Consider the following 18,996-nt stretch of genomic DNA (forward strand, 5'->3'; position numbering starts at 1 on the left):
CAGCCTGACCCCAAGAGCACAGAGCAGAGATGTGTCAGTGTGGTAAGGACACCTGGCTGTGTGTCCCAGTCCAGCCTGACCCCAAGAGCACAGAGCAGAGATGTGTCAGTGTGGTAAGCACGTGTGGCTGTGTGTCCCAGCCCAGCCTGACCCCGAGAGCACAGAGCAGAGATGTGTCAGTGTGGTAAGCACACCTGGCTGTGTGTCCCAGTCCAGCCTGACCCCGAGAGCGTGGTGCTGAGCACAGGGCAGAGCTGTGTCAGTGTGGTAAGCACATCTGGCTGCGTGTCCCAGTCCACCCTGACCCCGAGAGCACAGAGCAGAGCTGTGTTAGTGTGGTAAGCACATCTGGCTGTGTGTCCCAGCCCAGCCTGACCCCAAGAGCACAGAGCAGAGATGTGTTAGTGTGGTAAGCACACCTGGCTGTGTGTCCCAGCCCAGCCTGACCCCAAGAGCACAGAGCAGAGATGTGTCAGTGTGGTAAGCACACCTGGCTGTGTGTCCCAGCCCAGCCTGACCCTGAGTGTGGTGCTGAGCACAGGGCAGAGCTGTGTTAGTGTGGTAATCACACCTGGCTGTGTGTCCCAGTCCAGCCTGACCCCGAGAGCACAGAGCAGAGCTGTGTTAGTGTGGTAATCACACCTGGCTGTGTGTCCCAGTCCAGCCTGACCCCGAGAGCGTGGTGCTGAGCACGGACGGCGGCCGCTACGACGTGTTCCTGTACGAGCGCATGAGGAAAGCCGTGTACTGGGACGAGGAGCCCTCGGAAGTGAGGCGCTGCCTGTGGTTCTACAAGGGAGACAAGGACAGCCGCTTCATCCCTTACACTGAGGACTTCAGTGACAAGTTGGAGGTTCGTAAGTGGCAGAGACCTTGTGAGTTCATTGTGTTCATCACCTTAGAAACAGTTCTGTTTCATGAAGATGAATTTCAGAGTGCACTTTCTGGAACATAAGAAAATCCTGGAAAGAGGAGTGACTAGAAGGCCACATTGCTCCTGCATCAGTCCTGCATTGCTGTGACTTAAAATCTATTGAAACAGTGTGACCCCCCTGCATGGGGAATAACGTGCTCTGACTCCATGTTGCAGAAAGCTGAATTAATTGCTTTTATTAAGCTACATTATATTACATTAATACTATACTATACTAGAACTGTATCATACTAAAAATATACTCAAGAAAAGCCCATGATTATCTCCAGATAGCCACAACACAGCTTTTTCCAATTGGCCAATTGATCCAAACAACTATCACTGGTGTCCAATTAATAAATCACTCTTCAGTAAACAATCTCCATAACACATTCCACATGTGCCAAACAGGGGCAGTGAATTGAGATAAGAACTGTTTTCTTTCTCTGAGCTTTCTCACTGCATCTCACAGCTTCCCAGGAAAACTCCTGGGAGAGACTCATGTCTCTCTGTGTTTAGAGAATGTGAATACCACAAAAATCTGCTTGCGTAGTTTTACATGTGACATTTTTATATAAAGAAAGTTATGTAAATTTTAACTGTAGCATTACATGAGGCTACAAAATACTGAGAAGGTTGCCATGCTGATTTTGTGTAACTTGTTTTCTGTTTCAGGCAGAATATAAAAGGGCTGTAACTACAAATCAATGGCATCGGCGACTTGAATTTCCAAATGGGGAGACAATTGTCATGCATAATCCAAAGGTAATGGATTTTGGCAATTGTGTCTTACAGGATTCATTAAGGGGGAGTGAGCAAATGGATGGAAACATAAATTGAATTGGTCCTACTCTTGCATGAAACATACCAGTTTGTTCTAGGTGTGTGTGCATTAAAGTTGATCAAGTTTACAGAACACTAAACTTGTGCTTGCTTCAATGTGCTGTCATGTGGTTAAAAGACAGTGCTTTCTGAAACCCAAAGAGAATAAGGGTTTGCATGGTAAATATTTTGGCGAAGGATAACTGGCAGCAAATGGTAAGCAACTTGAATTAGTTTAACCTCAGTCTATATCAAATGAAATTAAAACAAAGAGCTTCCATGTGGAGAAGAGCATTAATCTAGCTATAAGGTAAGTAGTTTCTTTAGGGCCTGAGAAGGTTTCTGCTTATTTGTAGGCCATGAGAAAGTATAGCAAGACAAGCTTTAAAAGTGAGCAGTCTCATGTTCTTCATGAGACTTCATGGACTTCAACCTTATTGATCAATACTGTTAACTGTTCACTTATCACAGATACAGTAATTAATACACAGACCTATCCAAGGGACTGAAAGGATCATGGTTGCTTCTAGTTAAAGTGTTTAATAATCCTGGTTAGGGAATTCTGTCCACTAAAAATCTAGAGAAGGAGCATTTAAGCCACTTGATGTCATAAATATGAGTTGAGACTGTAAGTCCTATAAACAACTGTACTACTGAATTACTCACTTTTCAGTTTTTTTTGACTACTTCAGATGCTGTTCTTCCCTGAAAAGCACTGCACTTATTTTTTTCCATTTTCTCCTTGTGGTAGGAGAAAATACCTATAAATCAGGTAGCATTCAATTTCCTCACATTAGCAGTCATCTGCTAAGGAAGAGTGGATACTGGAGACTAGGAAGGAGGAGCTTGAATAATGCTTGGCTGAGGAGTTAAAATGGTTCAGAATCACTGAACAGGCCTAGCTTCTTCACCTAGTGGTTACTTTGAGTCATCTGTTTTCTTTTCACACTAATGAGGATTTTGTGGAAGAAAACATTTGATTTTCAGATGCAAGGTAAAGCAATCAAAAAGTATGTTCAACCATGCAGTGCTTTCAGACTTAACAGTGTGAGTCATGAGGTTTTACTGTGGTTTGAATTTGACACTGTATTTGTTCCAGGTCATAGTTCAGTTCCAGCCTTCTGCCACACCAGATGAATGGGGCACCACTCAAGATGGGCAGGCAAGGCCAAGGGTAGTGAAACGTGGAATTGATGATGACCATGATGAGATTCCTGATGGTAGGTGATGAGATTCCTGGTGTACTTCGGACAGTCTGCACTGGGAGCAGTCAGTCTGGATCTGTGCAGAAGCTGGACAATAGTGGGTGGAGTGGCTGTGTGCTGTTCATACCTGGAGTCTAAAAGTTAAATTTATTCCTTCATCTCAGCTGTTTGCTGAGGTTATCTGGTTTTGGGGTATTTTAATCAAAGGAGTCCTGTGGGCTCTGTTATGTCCTGAACCATGTTATGTAAAAGACTTTATTAAACAAGTGTGTATTACACTTGCTAGACACTGAACTTCACTCCTGCTGTACATATTGGTACTCTGAATGTTTTCCTTTTTTTTTTTTTTTTTTTTTTTTTTTTTTTTTCTACAGGAGAAATGTCCCAAATTGACCATCTAGTATTTATGGTTCATGGCATAGGTCCTGTATGTGACTTGAGGTTTAGAAGCATTGTTGAATGTGGTAAGTTTGGGCTTGTATAATGAGCAGTTATATTCTTGCTGTTTAAATGTGGCTCTCTCTAGCTCATATTCAGATAAGCATATCTTTATATTATTTTTTAAGAAAAGTCTCTACAGTTAACAAATTGCATTTTTTCATGATTATTTTCCAAAGGTAGAATCTGTGTTCTGTCAAACTTGAAGGTTTAGCTGTTATTACTAGTACTCAATATCACACTTGTTTGGTGATTTGGGTTTTGGGATGTGTGGTGAGGGGTTTTTTTGGTTGATTGGTTTTTTTGCTTTTTCTTTCTGTGGTGTGAGTGGATGTGTTTGCTTTGTGTGGCTTGTGTGTGTGGTGTGGTTTTGTGTTTGCTTTTTTTTTTTTTTTTTTTAATACACTGTTACAACTGAGTAAATAAAGCAAGCCCTGTCTGCTTATAGAGTGAACAGGCAGTCATTGTGAGATAAATAGAAACTTGCTAGAAAATCCACTCTAACAAAAATGTGTACCTTATTGTTAAAATAGTAATATTTGGAAAGATTTTTCCACTGTCATTTGTATTCTATCTGTGAAATTAAGGGGAAGGAGGAGCTATTTATTTGTTACTTGAGTACTGCAGCTATGAAACTTTCATTCTTCTTTTTCTTCACAGTTGATGATTTTAGGACTGTTTCTCTGAAGTTGTTGCAGACTCACTTTAAGAAGTGTTTGGAGGAACGCAAAGTGAGCAGGGTGGAATTCCTTCCAGTTCACTGGCACAGTTCTCTGCATGGAGATGCAACAGGTGTAGACAGGTGAGATGAGGGTGTTGTTTAATGTTGAAAACATCTTAAAAGCTGCTGTTTAGTGGGTTATGGAAAGTGGAGAAAAAGAGTAGTTCATATCACATGACTGGATTAGAGAGCTGCAGATTTTTTTAAATTAACATTTTGATGAGGAGTATTTGGAAAGCTGGAAAGGCATGAGGTGTATCTCTTGTTTATTTTGATGCACTCAGCTTTTCAGTACTGGATTTGCATGAGAGTGACCAATGCATGATACGTGATGATGAGTGAGTGTGTAGAGATTGTGATCACAAGGATGAGGTGGTGAGCCTGGAGATGTTTTGTCCATGAGGTGTGCACAATTTAGAATGGAGAGGTTTCTAATCTTTAATTTCCTGCAGTCTGATTGAGTTTGACCCTAGCAATTATTTCTGAGGAAGGCATTGAGCCCTCTGTCCAGTCCTAGAGGAGTGCCTGAATTATGATTAGGCACTTGAGCTAAGGAGTTCTTTTTTTGAAGCAAAGTATCTATATTTGGGTAGGAGTGTTACAGCATTTAAAAATCTGTTTTAAATCTCTTCTCTGTGCCTACCCCTTTGCTGTGACTTCACATTTCAAGCTGTTTCCCTTGCTCAAAGCTGGGAAGTAAAAATTGTGAAGGTGGCAACCTGTGCCACTTAAAGTGATGCTGATATTCTCCAGACTGTTGTAGCTCAGTCAAATCTCTCTGCTTTCCTCCTCCAGCCTTGGTGTTTTATTTGCATTTGAGCACTGCATGAGGAGGGATCCTTATTCTGTTAATCAAACCAGGCAGTCTCAAGTCTATTGCAATTCCAGTGCAGCTGTCTTGACTCCAGGCAGGCAGATGGTGGTGCCAAGCGTTTTCTTCAGTATTACCATTCAGTGATTCTAATTTTATATGCGAGTTCCTTTTCCTCTTCCACGTCAGTCTGCTCACCAAACTTCCCTGGTACTTTTAGAGCAGTGTTGGAATAGAGAAGAGGTTATTTCAGGCATCCCTTCAGCCTGAAGAGAAAGAAAAGGAGCTGTATCTTTCTCAAATATTACAATCAGCAGGTAGCATTAATGTGTGAATGTGCAACGAGGCCTGAAGGCTGTATGGCTTTTTAAAATCTCTTTAGAGACCCTTTCTGTAGCATTTACATTGCATTAATTTCAAAAGCTAACGAAGTTCTCACGAGCATTTCTTAAAAGCCTTTCATGCTTTTAACGATTTTGTGTTACCAGGAACATAAAGAAAATCACTTTGCCGAGCATTGGTCGCCTGAGGCATTTCACCAACGAAACGCTGCTCGACATCCTGTTCTACAACAGCCCCACCTACTGCCAGACCATCGTGGATAAAGTGGGCATGGAGATGAACCGCCTGTACGCGCTCTTCATGAGCCGAAACCCCGACTTCAAAGGGGGAGTCTCTGTGGCTGGGCACAGCTTAGGTGATTGTCTGAGGAATGCTGCTTTTAGCCCAGATGAGTTCCTCTCAATGACCTCTCTGTTATGCCTCAAATTAGCTGTTAGGGCATGGCTGTCTTTCAGAAAACAGCTGACAAACTTCTCTCAACAGCTGAATTCATCAGGCTTTAAGAGAAAGTTAGTACTTCCCTTTATGAAACCTTCGTGTCTAATCTGTGTTTAAAAGTTAACAGATTATCTGCTGTCGTGTTAGGTGGGTGATGTCTATGTCTCAGAACCCCCACTTTGTAAAAGTACAATCACTTTTTGGAGAATAAGTGTTGGAGCAGAATATTGACATACTGGTTTGGACTGTAACTTTTCCTCCAGTTCGTCAGTCTCAGGAGTTTAAGGAAAAATAGTTTAATCATGGCAACTACATAAAGCATGAACAGGGAAGAAAAGGGGTTGCTTTTAGCTGTGAGTGATTATATTCAAATTAATATATGTGTATTTTAATTTAGCCATCTCTTAATCAAGCTATACTGTGACACTACTATTGCATATAAATCTTGATCAAGATTTAGGGACAGGAAAACCTGATACTTTTCTCAAATCAACTCTAATTCCTGTTTGCAGGTTCCTTAATTCTATTTGACATACTGTCTAACCAGAAGGACTTGGCTTCATCGGTAAATTCTGGAACATTCTCTGGTGTTAATGGGAGTGTGAAAGATGTGGCTGTTCATGATAAACAGGTAATTTGCATGCTGCTCTTTTCAGGCCTATAGAGCTGGAATTTTCAGTCATTGTTTTCTTAACTTTTCAGAATTTATTAGCTGATGCAAGTTTGTGGGTTTTGATAGTACATTAAGCATGTTAATGGAAATATGCTGTTTTATAAATATTGTCATTTCTCAGGACAAATTAATTAGATCTGTCTTAAGTTTCAGGTAGGCCAGTCATGAGTTTTGATGGTGAATATCAGCTTTGACCTTGTGAACATGTAACTTGGTCTAACAGTAAGTGATGGGGCAGGAGTATAACAGAGAAAGAATCAGTGTTTAGACTAGAAATGGTGATCAGTTGTTTGAGGAATAGAAGGGAGCATTTTTGAGTGTGTTGTCTCTCATAGTAATTTTTAAATCTTTATTTTGTAGTTCTGTTTTAGTGGAAAGTCTTCATCCTGCTTCACTGAAAATGGATATATATTTACAGAGCTTGCTTGATAATGTTTTTAAGAGAAAATAGTTAAACTTGGTTTTATTTGCTTCTAACTGGTTTTCCACTGTTAGAGGGTTTGATTCTGTTTGTGTGCTGTTTTGTTGAGATGACTGAAGATACCAGTTCCCTGGGCTCCTCCATTGCTACTTCTGCTGATGACCTTTGTGAGGCTGAGGCAGAGGAGGATGTTCCCACTCTGCAGAAGACTCTGGAAATGCTCAATTTGGCAGAGTACGTCAGCACCTTCGAAAAGGAGCGGATCGACATGGAGTCCCTGGTACAGAAATGTTCACTTGACTTGTAGGGGCTGCCCAGGGAATGGAGGTTTATGTTAGGGTTTTCTTCTTGCTGTTTTGGTTTTCCTCTCACTTCTGTGGCCATGAGAGCAGTTGCAAAGATAAGATAATCAATCAACTTGAAGTCTGAGTGTTCTGCAGCTCTTGTTGTTTTTTCTTGATGTGGTATATCTGCCCCAGTTATGTTAAGGTACTTTGTGTCATGTCTTCTTAAGTTTTTGTATTTTCTGTAGCTTTATAAACTGACTTAACAAATTCATAAGTCATTGCGAGTATGAAATTATTCATTTTACTAGAAAAGTTGTATGTACTTTTTTACTAGAAAAATATATTTTGATGTGTGTGTTTGGTGTTTGTTTCTTTAGCTCATGTGTACAGTTGATGACCTGAAGGAGATGGGCATACCTCTTGGACCAAGAAAGAAAATAGCTAATTTTGTAAAAGACAGAGCAGCCAAGCAGGTAAATACTTATTTCAGGATGGAAATTAAAAGTTGTTAAGCAAATGTAACTGACCTCCTTGCTGTGGAGTAGCTTCTGTTCTTGAACACTCTTGTTAACATCCTGAATATATTAAAGGAATTTTGACAGCTGTGAAATTAACCTTTTTTCTCCCTAACTTTAAAACTTTTCTCAAAAGGAACAGAAGAAAGCAGTAGCAGAAAAGAAAGCAGTGCTGGCTGCCACACTCCAGACTCAAGAAGACACTCAGAAATCAAAAGAGGCAATTTCTTCTGTCTCACCTTCAGAGTCTGGTCAGATGCACTCAAAGAGGAAGCTCCCAGTTGGTGCATCTGTGTCTTCTGTGAACATTGACTATGAGTATTTTGAAGTTGGAACTGGCCAGGTGAGACTGTGCAGATCTAAATGATTTGAACGATTTAAAGGATTTGATCAATCCTCTCTTTTTACTATGATTTTTTTTAATGTTGATGATACTTGGCTAGTTCCTTTGAAGCTGACGGTTCTGAGAGATGATGTGTCTGATTTCTGTCTGGTAGGTTTCTGTGGTTTACAGTGCACTGGACTTTGAACCAGATATTTTCTTTGCTCTTGGTTCTCCTATTGGTGTGTTCCTTACTGTGAGGGGTGTGGAGAAGATTGATGAAAACTACAGACTCCCTACCTGCAAGGGGTTCTTCAATATCTATCACCCAGTGAGTAGCACAGCTTTTGACATTTGATTTTAGTTGAGGTAGATGACAAAAAAGAATACTAAATTCTACCTTCTGAGCATTACACCTCTTGTTCCTCTATGTACATTTCCTAAACCACTTCCAGGCATGGATTGTTTTCATAATTTGCCTTGTTTCTTTGCAGAATTAAGGAAGTTTTTTTGGTGAGAGTTATTAGGGGTTTTTTTCATTAATTTGAGGCCACTCTTGTAGATTTTTATGGAATATTTGTATTTTTGCATGCAGTGTTTTTTCTCCTCTGTCTCATTTTGTTTAACAATTTTAAGTTGATATAGATTGAGTGCAAGGAAATCTTGCTCTTGTGTTTCCTCATTAGAATCTTCTTCTGTAGGAGAACAAGACCAAAGTAGTTCATGAACCTGCTTAATATGTCATGAACTGAATTTCTGTCAATTCTAATAGTGCAGAATTCAAAAATGTTTGTTTATAATCCATAAATAAGGATTTTTTTCACTGAGATGTGATAATTAGAATAATTTTAAAGATAATCAAATGACAATTTGTTTGTCTCTTAACAGCTTGATCCAGTGGCTTACAGGTTAGAACCAATGATCGTTGAAGACATGGATTTAAAACCAGTTCTCATTCCACATCATAAAGGCAGAAAAAGACTTCATCTGGGTAAAAAGAAAAGTTATTTCATATGGATCCTACTCATTATTTCTCACTTGATGCAGTAGAATATTGTAAGATTTTAAGAGATTAATTAATATCCCTGGATGTCTGACTCCATATTTTTCCTAAACATCACAGGTGATTTCACCCAGCCCCATAAGTTGGGCATTCACAATTCCATTCAAAAGTAATAATCACATTTCCTCCAGATTGAACTTTCTCATTACCGAAGTTCCATTAAAACATTGTACATTGCTTGATCTCCTTCATTTCTAAGAAGCTGTGAAGCAGAAACTAAATTTATTGGTGTCCCTAATGACCACCATGATGTGTTTAACCAGAGCCTGTTCAGTGTTGGAAACCCTGAGGGAAAAGGAGGTTCTGGAGCCATTGGAGGGCAGAGACTGATTTTGTTGCTCATGGGTGCACTTCAGACCAAGGTGCTCTACTTGAATTTTGCACATCTAATAAGGAAAGTCAGTTTTTCTGTTGTGCAAGTTCACAGAGCCCTCCTGAAAGCCTCTGTTTAGGCACTTGGAGAGATTCTGCAGCATCTGTCCTTTGGAATTGTCCATTACAGTGAGTCTGCTTTGCTAGACTACACGAGATAATTAATTCAGATTACAGCTCTCCAAAAGTGTGTATAGTAAAGGAGAAAAATCTCCAGTCTATTGCTCCTGTTTTGAGTTTGATCTAGATGGATTCATTGACCCATTCAGCAAGAAGTCAATTATGTATTAATTGTACTTCACCTAATCTTTTAAAATGGAATAGAGAAGCAGGAAACACACATTATGACATAGCAGGCTTATTTCCCCTGGTAATTGGGATGTTTATTGAACAGAACCTTATCATTCTGCTTTGAGTTTGTAATTTTAAATCCTTCTAAAGTAAATTTTTTGTGTGTTTTTTCTTTCTCAGAGCTGAAAGACTCTCTGTCTCGGATGGGATCTGATCTGAAGCAGGGCTTTATTAGCTCTTTGAAGAGTGCATGGCAGACTCTTAATGAATTTGCACGTGCTCATACATCTTCAACCCAGCTGCAAGCAGAACTGGAGAAAGTAGCTAACCAAATTAAAGAGGAGGAAGAAAAGCAGGTGGTGGAAGGTACATGGACACATTATTGGTTTTTCTGTAACTTACTTATCTCAAATAAGTTGACACTTGAGTATCCCAGTGACTGTGTACTATTGATTTTCCTGACCCTGTTAAGGAGGTCTCTGCTAAACACCAGGTTCCCACCAAAGCTGATCCTCCTCAGCTGGGTGTGGGAGAGGAATTACAATTAAAGCTATGTGGGTGGAAGTGAGTTCAGGGAGAGATAACTCAGCAGTTACTTCTTGAGAAAACTGTTTAAATTGTTAGGAAAGAAGTAAGCCTATAGTTCAGTAACATTTTTGAACCATGCTGGGCAGTTCAGGTTACTATTGTCTCATCAAAAACACTTGGAAATTACAGCAGAAAAAATGGGTAGTATTTCTTAATTACAGTCAAGCAGGGTATGCTTGAAAATAGTTTAAATGTTAAACTCTTTGATTTTAGCTGAGAAGATCACTGAAAGTCCAGACCCTCCAAAAGATGAAGATGTTTTGGTGAAGGTTGGGATGCTGAATGGAGGGCGTCGCATTGATTATGTTCTACAAGAGAAACCGATTGAAAGCTTCAATGAGTACCTGTTTGCTTTGCAGAGTCACCTGTGCTACTGGTAAGGGGAGATAGCTGTGATTCCAGAAATGCTCTTAAGGGACACAGTATATGTGATTGTCCAGGAGTGTTAGGCTCAGTGTATTGTGCTTGGATGTCACTATTTGTTAATCCTATTTCAAAGTAAAATTCTGTGTTAGCACACAGTGAGCAAAGCTGTTTGCAATATGGACATTGCACACTGTTCTCTTGACCTTTGACACTCCAAACAAGCATTTTTAGCTACTGTCATTTTCAAAACAAGGAGAATTCTGGAAGCGTTTTCACAACTGTAGCTTTTTAAATAAAACTGTTCATGAAGGATTTTTATTAGAGTACAATAAGTGGTAAAACTTAATTGCTTCTTCTGTCAGAGCAAAGGATATGTGAACTATATTTAACAACACATCTTGGTGTGCAATAGCCAACCTTGAGTGTCAGCTGTGAGCTGTGCAAAGTGGTGTTGTTGAGAGGAGTGACTGGTCTCTCATTCTGAGTTCAGCAGGTGCTGAAGAGTGCCCTACCTTCTTCCTGACAGTTTTGATTTTCAGTAGGTAATTTTAGCAGCAGGCATTTTTTCCCAGAGGTTAGAACACAGCTCTGCAGGTGTTGCCTGAAGGGTCTGATTAGAGCCATGATCACTTCCCAGTGGAAGCTCAGCACCTGCCAGAGGAGGGGTTCCCGGGGCTGCTGTGAGCCCTGGGCTCTGCCCGGTGACCCGGTGGTGGCAGTGCCGTTCCACAGGCAGGGCTGAAGGGACTGGAATTCCTTCCACAGGGTGGCAGCCGATCCCTGCCAGCATTTTAAACGCTTGGTACCCGTGGCTGGTTTTGTCATTCGAGTAAGGAAGATAAGCACAGTGATTAATGACCCAAATCGGAGAGCATTTTTTTCCTGAGGAATGGAGGGAAAAGCTTTAAATGAAATGCTCTGAGTGTTGGAGAGATTGGAGCTTCTGTGCTGAACCTTCTGCTTGCTTGTTGGCTGCTCATTTAATGCAGGGACCATCATGAAATATCTGTGCTGAATTGTGGAAAATGCATATTTTCCCTTAGCTTGCGTGTTTAATCCTGTACTGGTGTTCTGCAAATTATGTTCCTCACATTTGGAGGATCACAGTTCTGACCATTTCAATCTCCTTCACTGGCTCCCTATATCATTTATTTTAAAAAGCACAGGAAGCTGCCCACATTTAACAACTCCTGCAGCTCTGGAACTTTGTTAAAATTTCCCTGTTTAACATTGTTATTTTGTTGTATTGTTAATGCGTGTTTAAATAGCATTTTATAGATGAAGAAGAAAATTAAGTCTTTTCATGTTAACTTTAGATTCAGACAGACTGAAACTCTGATTTTGGAAAAGAGGAGGGAAAACAGCCACTTGAAAACATGGCACTTGAATTATACTAATCTTTAAATTATTGGAGAGCTATCTAACATTTTAGTGGCAAGCAAGAGAGGAAGACTATGGGTGTTTAACATAGTCTGTTTACGATTCAGGGCCTGCCAGTTAGAGAAGAATTAGAATATTGCTGCTAGAACTTGGCTAATTAGTGGAGTGGGACAAAATGAGTAGAATGAAATGTGGAATATATTCAGGACAAAAAGTGATACATTATTTGAGGAGATTAAAATGAGGAAGTAAAATCAAAGAAGAGGATAGAGGAGGAGATTTAGAGTTGCAGCATAGGAAGTTAGAGAGGACAGGAGGAGGAGATGCCCTAGAAAAAAGGTAAATGCATAGGCCAGGGTTGATAGCAGAACTAATTCAAAACTTGGGTAGAATTACAGCTTGAAGGAAGCTGGTAGAGGTAAGGCCATGTTCATAAAAAATAAATACTAGGCCAAGAGGTTGTGCAGAATTTTGGAGAGCTGAAATAAGATGGAATGTGACTTACTTCAGTATGGTCCATCTTCTAATTCTCCTAACTTTTTCCTCTTTTTTTTTTTTCCCTTCCCTTTTTTTCCTTTTGCTTGATTTATTTCATTCTTCGTAGGGGATCTGAAGACACTGCCTTGCTGTTTCTCAAGGAGATATACAGGACCATGAATATCAATCCTGAGCAGCCACAGCATTGATGTAAAAATATGAATTTGTAAGTTTGCTCTAATGTAACTTCTGTCCTCATATCAAATTCAGCTACAGTTTAGATGTCTTTACTTTCCCATTCTTCTCTGAAGTTTAAATTATGAAACAGTCATTAAATGTCATTTTGATTGCCAAAACAATTTCTCAACTTGAATGCAGAGAAAGCCTTTGAGTTCTTCCTTTCATTTCCAGAAGATATCGGATGTTATTGCTTTTGGTACTGGATAATAATTGCCACTACAAATGCAACCAAAAGATGTTCTCTTTCTTATGCTTCTTCCTCAGTTCTGTTGTCCAGTGAATGTTCAAGAATAGGAAAATTTGGTGAAATTTGATATGATGAAACTTTATTTACAGTGCAGTAAGAACCCCAGAAGTGTTTCACTGGTGTAATGTAAATACTGGATTGATTGACCACTGGTGCACATTTGTCAACAAAAAGCTGTTTGTCTCCTAAGAAGGTGTTAAACATTGCTATTGATAAAGTAATGAGACCCTTATATAGGGCAGTATTTTATTATCTTTGTATAGATTAAGAATTTCAGCATGGCAGTTTGCTTTGAAAAGAAACCAAATACATGTTACAATATCTTAGAGTATCTTAGAGCTGAAATATTCTTGCAGGTATTTTTATTTTAAGATGTAGGTTTCCAAACTAAGGATCTGTATTGTACCAGTTTGCATCACTGAATGTTACAGAAAAGAAAATTATTTATTTTGAGAGGCAGGGAAGAAATAATATGCACCTTGCCTTTTTGGAATCATACAAGATAGTTTCTGATGTATTTCTCCATTTTCAGAAGAGCTGATAATGTCAAGGTACATAAATACCCAGCATGAAGAGAATTGCTTGACATTTCAGAGGAATATTTTAGGTATCTTTCATTGCTACCATACAGTTTTAGTACTCTTTTGTAACAGAATGATTCTGATGGTCAGTTGATAGCAGCTTTTTTTTTAAATAAAATGTCAAGGCTGATCAAATGCATTTCTTTAAAGCATGGAGAAGTAAAAGTAAAAAGGCACCAGCTGGCTGCACAGCTCTGACAGTGTTGTATCAGTCATCACAATGGCTTATGCACAGTCTCAAGTCACCAGATTTTTTTATCTACTTCTATTTCTTTATGCTGGCTCTGGTTGGAATCATAGGAATCTCACTGCAAAGGAAAGCCTTTAAGCCTCATTGCAGGGGGGAATGGGGTGTGATGATTTATCAGGGCAGAGCTCTGAGGAGTTTGTTGCTCAGCTGCAGCAAACACTGGGATAATTGTGGTTTTTTCATTGAGAATGACACTGTTGGGGGACAGATTAGCAGGATGTCACATAGCAAAGCACAATCAGGGAATTCTGTAAATCCATCAGGAGTTGCTCAGAATGTCCCCCAGCACTGGCTTGACTGGACAGGGTTTGAGACTGGGATTCAGATACCAGAGGCTTAAATGAGAGGGCAGAATGCACTGAAGTGGTGTCTTGGGAAGGCTGCACACCACAAGACCAGGATCTTTTCCACATGACAAGAAATGTCTTTACATGTGCTGTGTTAAATATCATCACATCACAAGGAATCTGCAATTACTGAAGTGGAAAATTGTCCCTCAGTGTTAGCAGTCATGTGGATTTTTCTCTTTTTTTCTGTTCTTTTCAGACCTTCAAATGTGAAGGGTGGCAGTAATTATTATCAGCGGTGCCTCTGACAGCAACATGCATTTTATTTTGCACGAGTGACTTGATTTAGATCTTCTAGGAGCTGCTCTTTGTGAAACAGTAGTGTAAGGTTTCATATAAACAATGGAAAGAGGTGGACCAGCAGATTAAACCTTGGACATAATGAACTGTCACCATCCTCACTAGGATAATTTATTACCAAAAGCTAAAGAATCTTAACAGCTGGTTAAAATGTATAACGAATGACACCCTATTAGCAGTTGCTAGTAGCTTTTCCTGTTTGCAGTTGTAATTGCCAATTTGTGTCCACAGAAAGTACATTTCAGAGGCTTACTGTATGAAAAGTTTGTTTAAAAACATGTATGGAATTTTAGATCTTTTTGAGACCTCTTTAAATTGAATGGTGGCATATTTAATATGATTAATAATACTGCAGGAATAGAAAACCTGATAGATTTCCTATTTCCAATATGTCCATGTTCTGTTCTCTCTGCACAGCCATGCCTGTTGCTCCAGCAGACCTGGTGAAAAACCCTCTGAAGAACATCTGGTATTTTCATAGTTGCATATGGGAGGATAAACATCAGAGGTTTTTTTGCTGCCAGTCCAGAACCTGCTTGGATTCTACCTTCTTGTGTCACTTCAAGCAAACTTAAGTTATGAGATGATCAGGACTGTCATTCAGGAGATGGATGGAATGACACAGTTTTGATCTTAAATCAGCTCAGTTGTACCATTGCCAAATATAAGGTGCTTAATGAAGGTTTTTTTGGCACACAGATCATAACTTCTCTCCTGTCTCAGCTGGCTGCCAGACATGCTTCACCTACCAAGGCAGCATGTCCTTAGTAAAAAGGACTTGATGAGAAACAGCAATAATCTACTTTTCTTGACACATTTGTTCATGCCCCTTTAAGAAATGAAATGTGAACTGAAGTTATAACCATCTTTAATACAGATTACACAAACCAGTTCATATTTACTAAAAACTAGCAACCAGAATGATTTTCTTACTATTGTAAGTGTGATGGAGATTATTTTATAAAGACCTTTTTAAGCCTCTGTTAAGAGTTTTATTGTGGCTTTTTTTTAAGTGAAAATGAACTTTTGCCTTTGAAAATATTAGAAGTTTGTTACAGCTAGTTCAGTGTTCACATATCCTGAAATGAGGAATGATTTAAAATGAAATTTTGATCCGGTAATTATAGAATCACAGACTATTGTAAGTTAATTAAGGCAATTTTAGTGAAAGCAGGCTGCAGTTATGAGAACTAAAACACTTACCTTGACCTTGCAGTTTGACATCTCAAAACTGTTAGTGTAAATAGGAACGTGAAGCTTATGGGAGTTAGATAATAATCTAGGTTCAGCCCTGCAATCCAGACTCCATTTTCATGTAGTGAGGTTGAAATGAATTAGGTATTGTGAAACCTTGGAATTAATGTCTCTGAGTACTGAACTTCTTTAGCTTTCCTCTGGCTTCAATTTTTACACACATTGTGACTTTCCTTCATATTAGTGGCTTAACCTTATTCCTGACTATTTGACTCTGTTATTGCAGTAAACAAATTTTGAAATGCAGTATGTTTCTTTTTTTCCCTTGATATATGTAAAATACACATTATTGTGTATACAAATTGATGGCTGTAATTAAAATTACCTTACTTCCAACGGGTCTTTTCAACAAGGTTTTGTGTTTAATCACAGAAGATAGCTTGGAAGGTTGCTTAGTTCAACTTCCCTGCTTAGGGCCTTGTTCAAAGCTGGAGATCTTTGCCTCTCTGGCCCTGTTGTAATGTTTGACTACTAGGCTTGCAGGTTTTTTTCTGATACACAGTTGAAATTTTCTGGGTGGGGCTCGTATCTGTGGCCGTTTGTCCTTTCTTTGCATCTTCAATAATAACATCTCTATCTTCTCTTGTACTCTCACATTTGATAATTGAGGACAACGATGAGATTTTCCTGTTTGGCCTCTCAAGACCCAACACTTCCCTTGGCATCTTTTGCTTGCCATGGGAGTCTTGGGGCTTCCCACTGAACTGGCTTTCCAAAATCCTTCTTGCTCTGCGGAGAAAGTTTGCAAGTTTGGATAAAAAGGAAACTTTTAATCCAAAACAGACAAATAAATGTATTTGTATCTTTATAAATTAACCTTTCAAACAGAACTTTTTAAGCTTTACAATGTCTTTTGTTAGTTAGAATACAAATTTTATATATATATAACTATACACAACCCAAGCACCATGGCCACTGGCCTCATTTCCATGTTAAATATCAGAGTGGAGGGTTATATACATTTGTATTTAACAGCTCTGTGCCACACTGAGCAGTCTGATGAGTTTGCTTAAATAGCATTTTTAACAAGGTGCTGGGCTGTGACACATCCCCTTGGGAGGGGACAGCAGCACCAAGGACCAGTCAGATTTTATGGGTCTGTGTGAGGAGTTGCTGCAGGGGGACCCTGGCAGGCAAGGAGCTGCCTCTGTAATGGAAGGGGGAGCAGGAGGATGCTGCAGGAATGAGGAGTATGTGGAGTGCAGAAATTGGTTTGGGAATATGGCATAAAAATTCTAGTTATAGAAACAAAAAATGGGCTGCAACTACAGTAATGAGCAATTCTTACATCTTAAAAGCAAATGGAAGTTTGGACATGAAGGAAAAATGAGTGCAACCTATGGTTATATAAAACAACAACAAAAAAAAATAGAGTTCATAGAGTGATTTGAAATCTGCTGCAAATGAATACTTTGCTTCCTCAGCAGAAATCTTCCTTGTGTGCTGCAACACATACCATACACAGCACAGCTTCCAGTATATCCAGGAAATTTTGATGTATTTTTGTATGTATTATAATGCATTATTAAACAGGTGAGTTTGATTACACTTTAATAAGCCAATCCATGTACAAAAATTTAAAGTTTCCCTGCTATATTTAGTCAAGTCTATTCATTCCCATCTTGCCTCGACAGCGACATCATTTTCATCTGTGCTGAAGTGATTGTGAGTATTAAAAAAAAATATATATTGTCTAGAAGACAGAATCAAAATATCTATGGAACAGGGCATAGAAAGGAAGTGGAAAATTTTATGACCTAATTCGAAGCAAAAAAATCAGAGCCTCTGTAAGAAATCCATTACCTTCCAAAAAAAAATCTCATTTGGACAGAAGTGAATTTTTCATTGAAAACTTTTTGTTTTAGAAAACTTCTTAGGCACTGCTGCTCTCCCTCTGTTCCAGGACTCCCTATTCTGCCAGTAGGGATGTTCTTGTCCCATGGGAACACCTCCTCTCACAGCTGTTCATAAAAGCAGCATAGTCAAATAATTCCTTCTTGTGCTGGGAGATGCCTTGTATGGCACAGAAAATTTCCAGTAACTGTGCTGGACTTATTCTTTCACAGTGAATGATAAATTAATATTTATAACTTTGTGTCTGCAATATGACAAATGTTTTAAAAACTGTCTAAAATGCTATTTCCATAATAATATTCTCCCTGGTTCCTCCCTCATGTGATTATTTTTTTACCATATGATGGATAATAAAATTTAGCATTTCATATTTCCTACAAAATTATCAGTGCCAGGGTATGCTGGTGGAGACTGGATGTTCAAATAGGAGCAGGGATTGGGGCAGAGCTGTATAGATGGACTATTATTTTTAATCATTCCTTTGAATTAGGGTGTGTTCCCCAGAGCTGAAATAAAAAATCCCATTAATTTCTGTTTAATAATGGGAACTATTATTTCACATGCTAGTTCCCATTTCGGTGCTCTTGGCAAACCTGTGCTTAATCCAAATGGTGGAATCACTGGCAACTGCTTGGATTTAATAGGAGCAATCTGGGTTTTTTTTCACACTCTTCTAACAGGAACTCTTGAACTCTGAGCTTGGCTCTAGACTCGGTTTACATAACTGTAAATCAGGATTAACTTCCCAAGGGCTGATGGAACCACTCCAGTGTAAGTATGATTACAGGCAGCCTGCAGGGCATTTGCACAGAGCCACTGAGGGGGTGTTTATTTGCTTCAGGTGCAGATTTACCAGGGACGTCCTCTAAAGTGTTCCCATTTTCCCTTGGGGGCAGGATGGGGTGAAGGGAAGCAGAAGATGGGCTCTGGGTACCACACAACTCCTGGAATCTGCCAGGAAGGAAAAATGGGCCCTGCAGCAGTGAGCTGGGATCTGCTGCCTCCACACAGGGTCCTTGCAGCATCCTTGGCCCTGCACGTGGGGTGTGACCAGAAAACGTGGGAGTGTGGCAACCTTGTGTTCTTTGGCTGTGTGATGCTATTGGGGGGAAGAAAAGCAGGGATGTAGATGTTACCCACAGTCACCAGCACCCAGAGCTGTCCCTGCAGAGCTGCTTTCCTGCTGGACAGCCCCCTGGCCTGTGTGACAGCACAGCCATCACCCAGCACAGCCATCACCCAGCACTTCCTTTTAGGGTTTATTCCTAACTGCCAAGCCACCTATGGACAGAAAACCAGAAACTGCTCTGCCCTCTGTTGCAGATCCCAAAGACCGAAGTATTTGTCTTCTTTCCACAGTGGAAATTTTCAGTGACCTGAGCAGAGGTTGCCAGGAGTACAGGGTTTGTTCCTGGCACTCAGCTGAGCTGTTTGGAGAGCAGAGAAGCCCACCTAATGCATCCCCTTGAAGGTAAAAC

The 18,996-nt window shown here is 39.7% G+C and overlaps 1 protein-coding gene across 1 annotated transcript in view; it reads left to right on the forward strand.

The window, feature by feature from the left end:
- SEC23IP (SEC23 interacting protein) overlaps positions 1-16,000 on the forward strand; it is a 22,290-nt gene extending 6,290 nt beyond the window's left edge. The window contains exons 4-19 of the mRNA XM_021529279.3: positions 660-853; positions 1,589-1,678; positions 2,835-2,955; positions 3,315-3,404; positions 4,039-4,180; positions 5,399-5,607; positions 6,203-6,321; positions 6,894-7,064; positions 7,449-7,544; positions 7,723-7,929; positions 8,084-8,239; positions 8,797-8,899; positions 9,815-10,000; positions 10,436-10,598; positions 12,573-12,671; positions 14,828-16,000. Of these exons, the coding sequence (XP_021384954.3) occupies positions 660-853; positions 1,589-1,678; positions 2,835-2,955; positions 3,315-3,404; positions 4,039-4,180; positions 5,399-5,607; positions 6,203-6,321; positions 6,894-7,064; positions 7,449-7,544; positions 7,723-7,929; positions 8,084-8,239; positions 8,797-8,899; positions 9,815-10,000; positions 10,436-10,598; positions 12,573-12,654 (2,129 nt within the window). The 3' untranslated portion in view covers positions 12,655-12,671; positions 14,828-16,000. The remainder of the gene's footprint in view (positions 1-659; positions 854-1,588; positions 1,679-2,834; positions 2,956-3,314; positions 3,405-4,038; positions 4,181-5,398; positions 5,608-6,202; positions 6,322-6,893; positions 7,065-7,448; positions 7,545-7,722; positions 7,930-8,083; positions 8,240-8,796; positions 8,900-9,814; positions 10,001-10,435; positions 10,599-12,572; positions 12,672-14,827) is intronic.
- The last annotated feature ends 2,996 nt before the right edge of the window (positions 16,001-18,996 follow it).

The sequence above is a fragment of the Lonchura striata genome, chromosome 6 (assembly GCF_050655825.1).
Source record: "Lonchura striata isolate lonStrDom1 chromosome 6, ASM5065582v1, whole genome shotgun sequence".
NCBI classification, from domain to species: domain Eukaryota; kingdom Metazoa; phylum Chordata; class Aves; order Passeriformes; family Estrildidae; genus Lonchura; species Lonchura striata.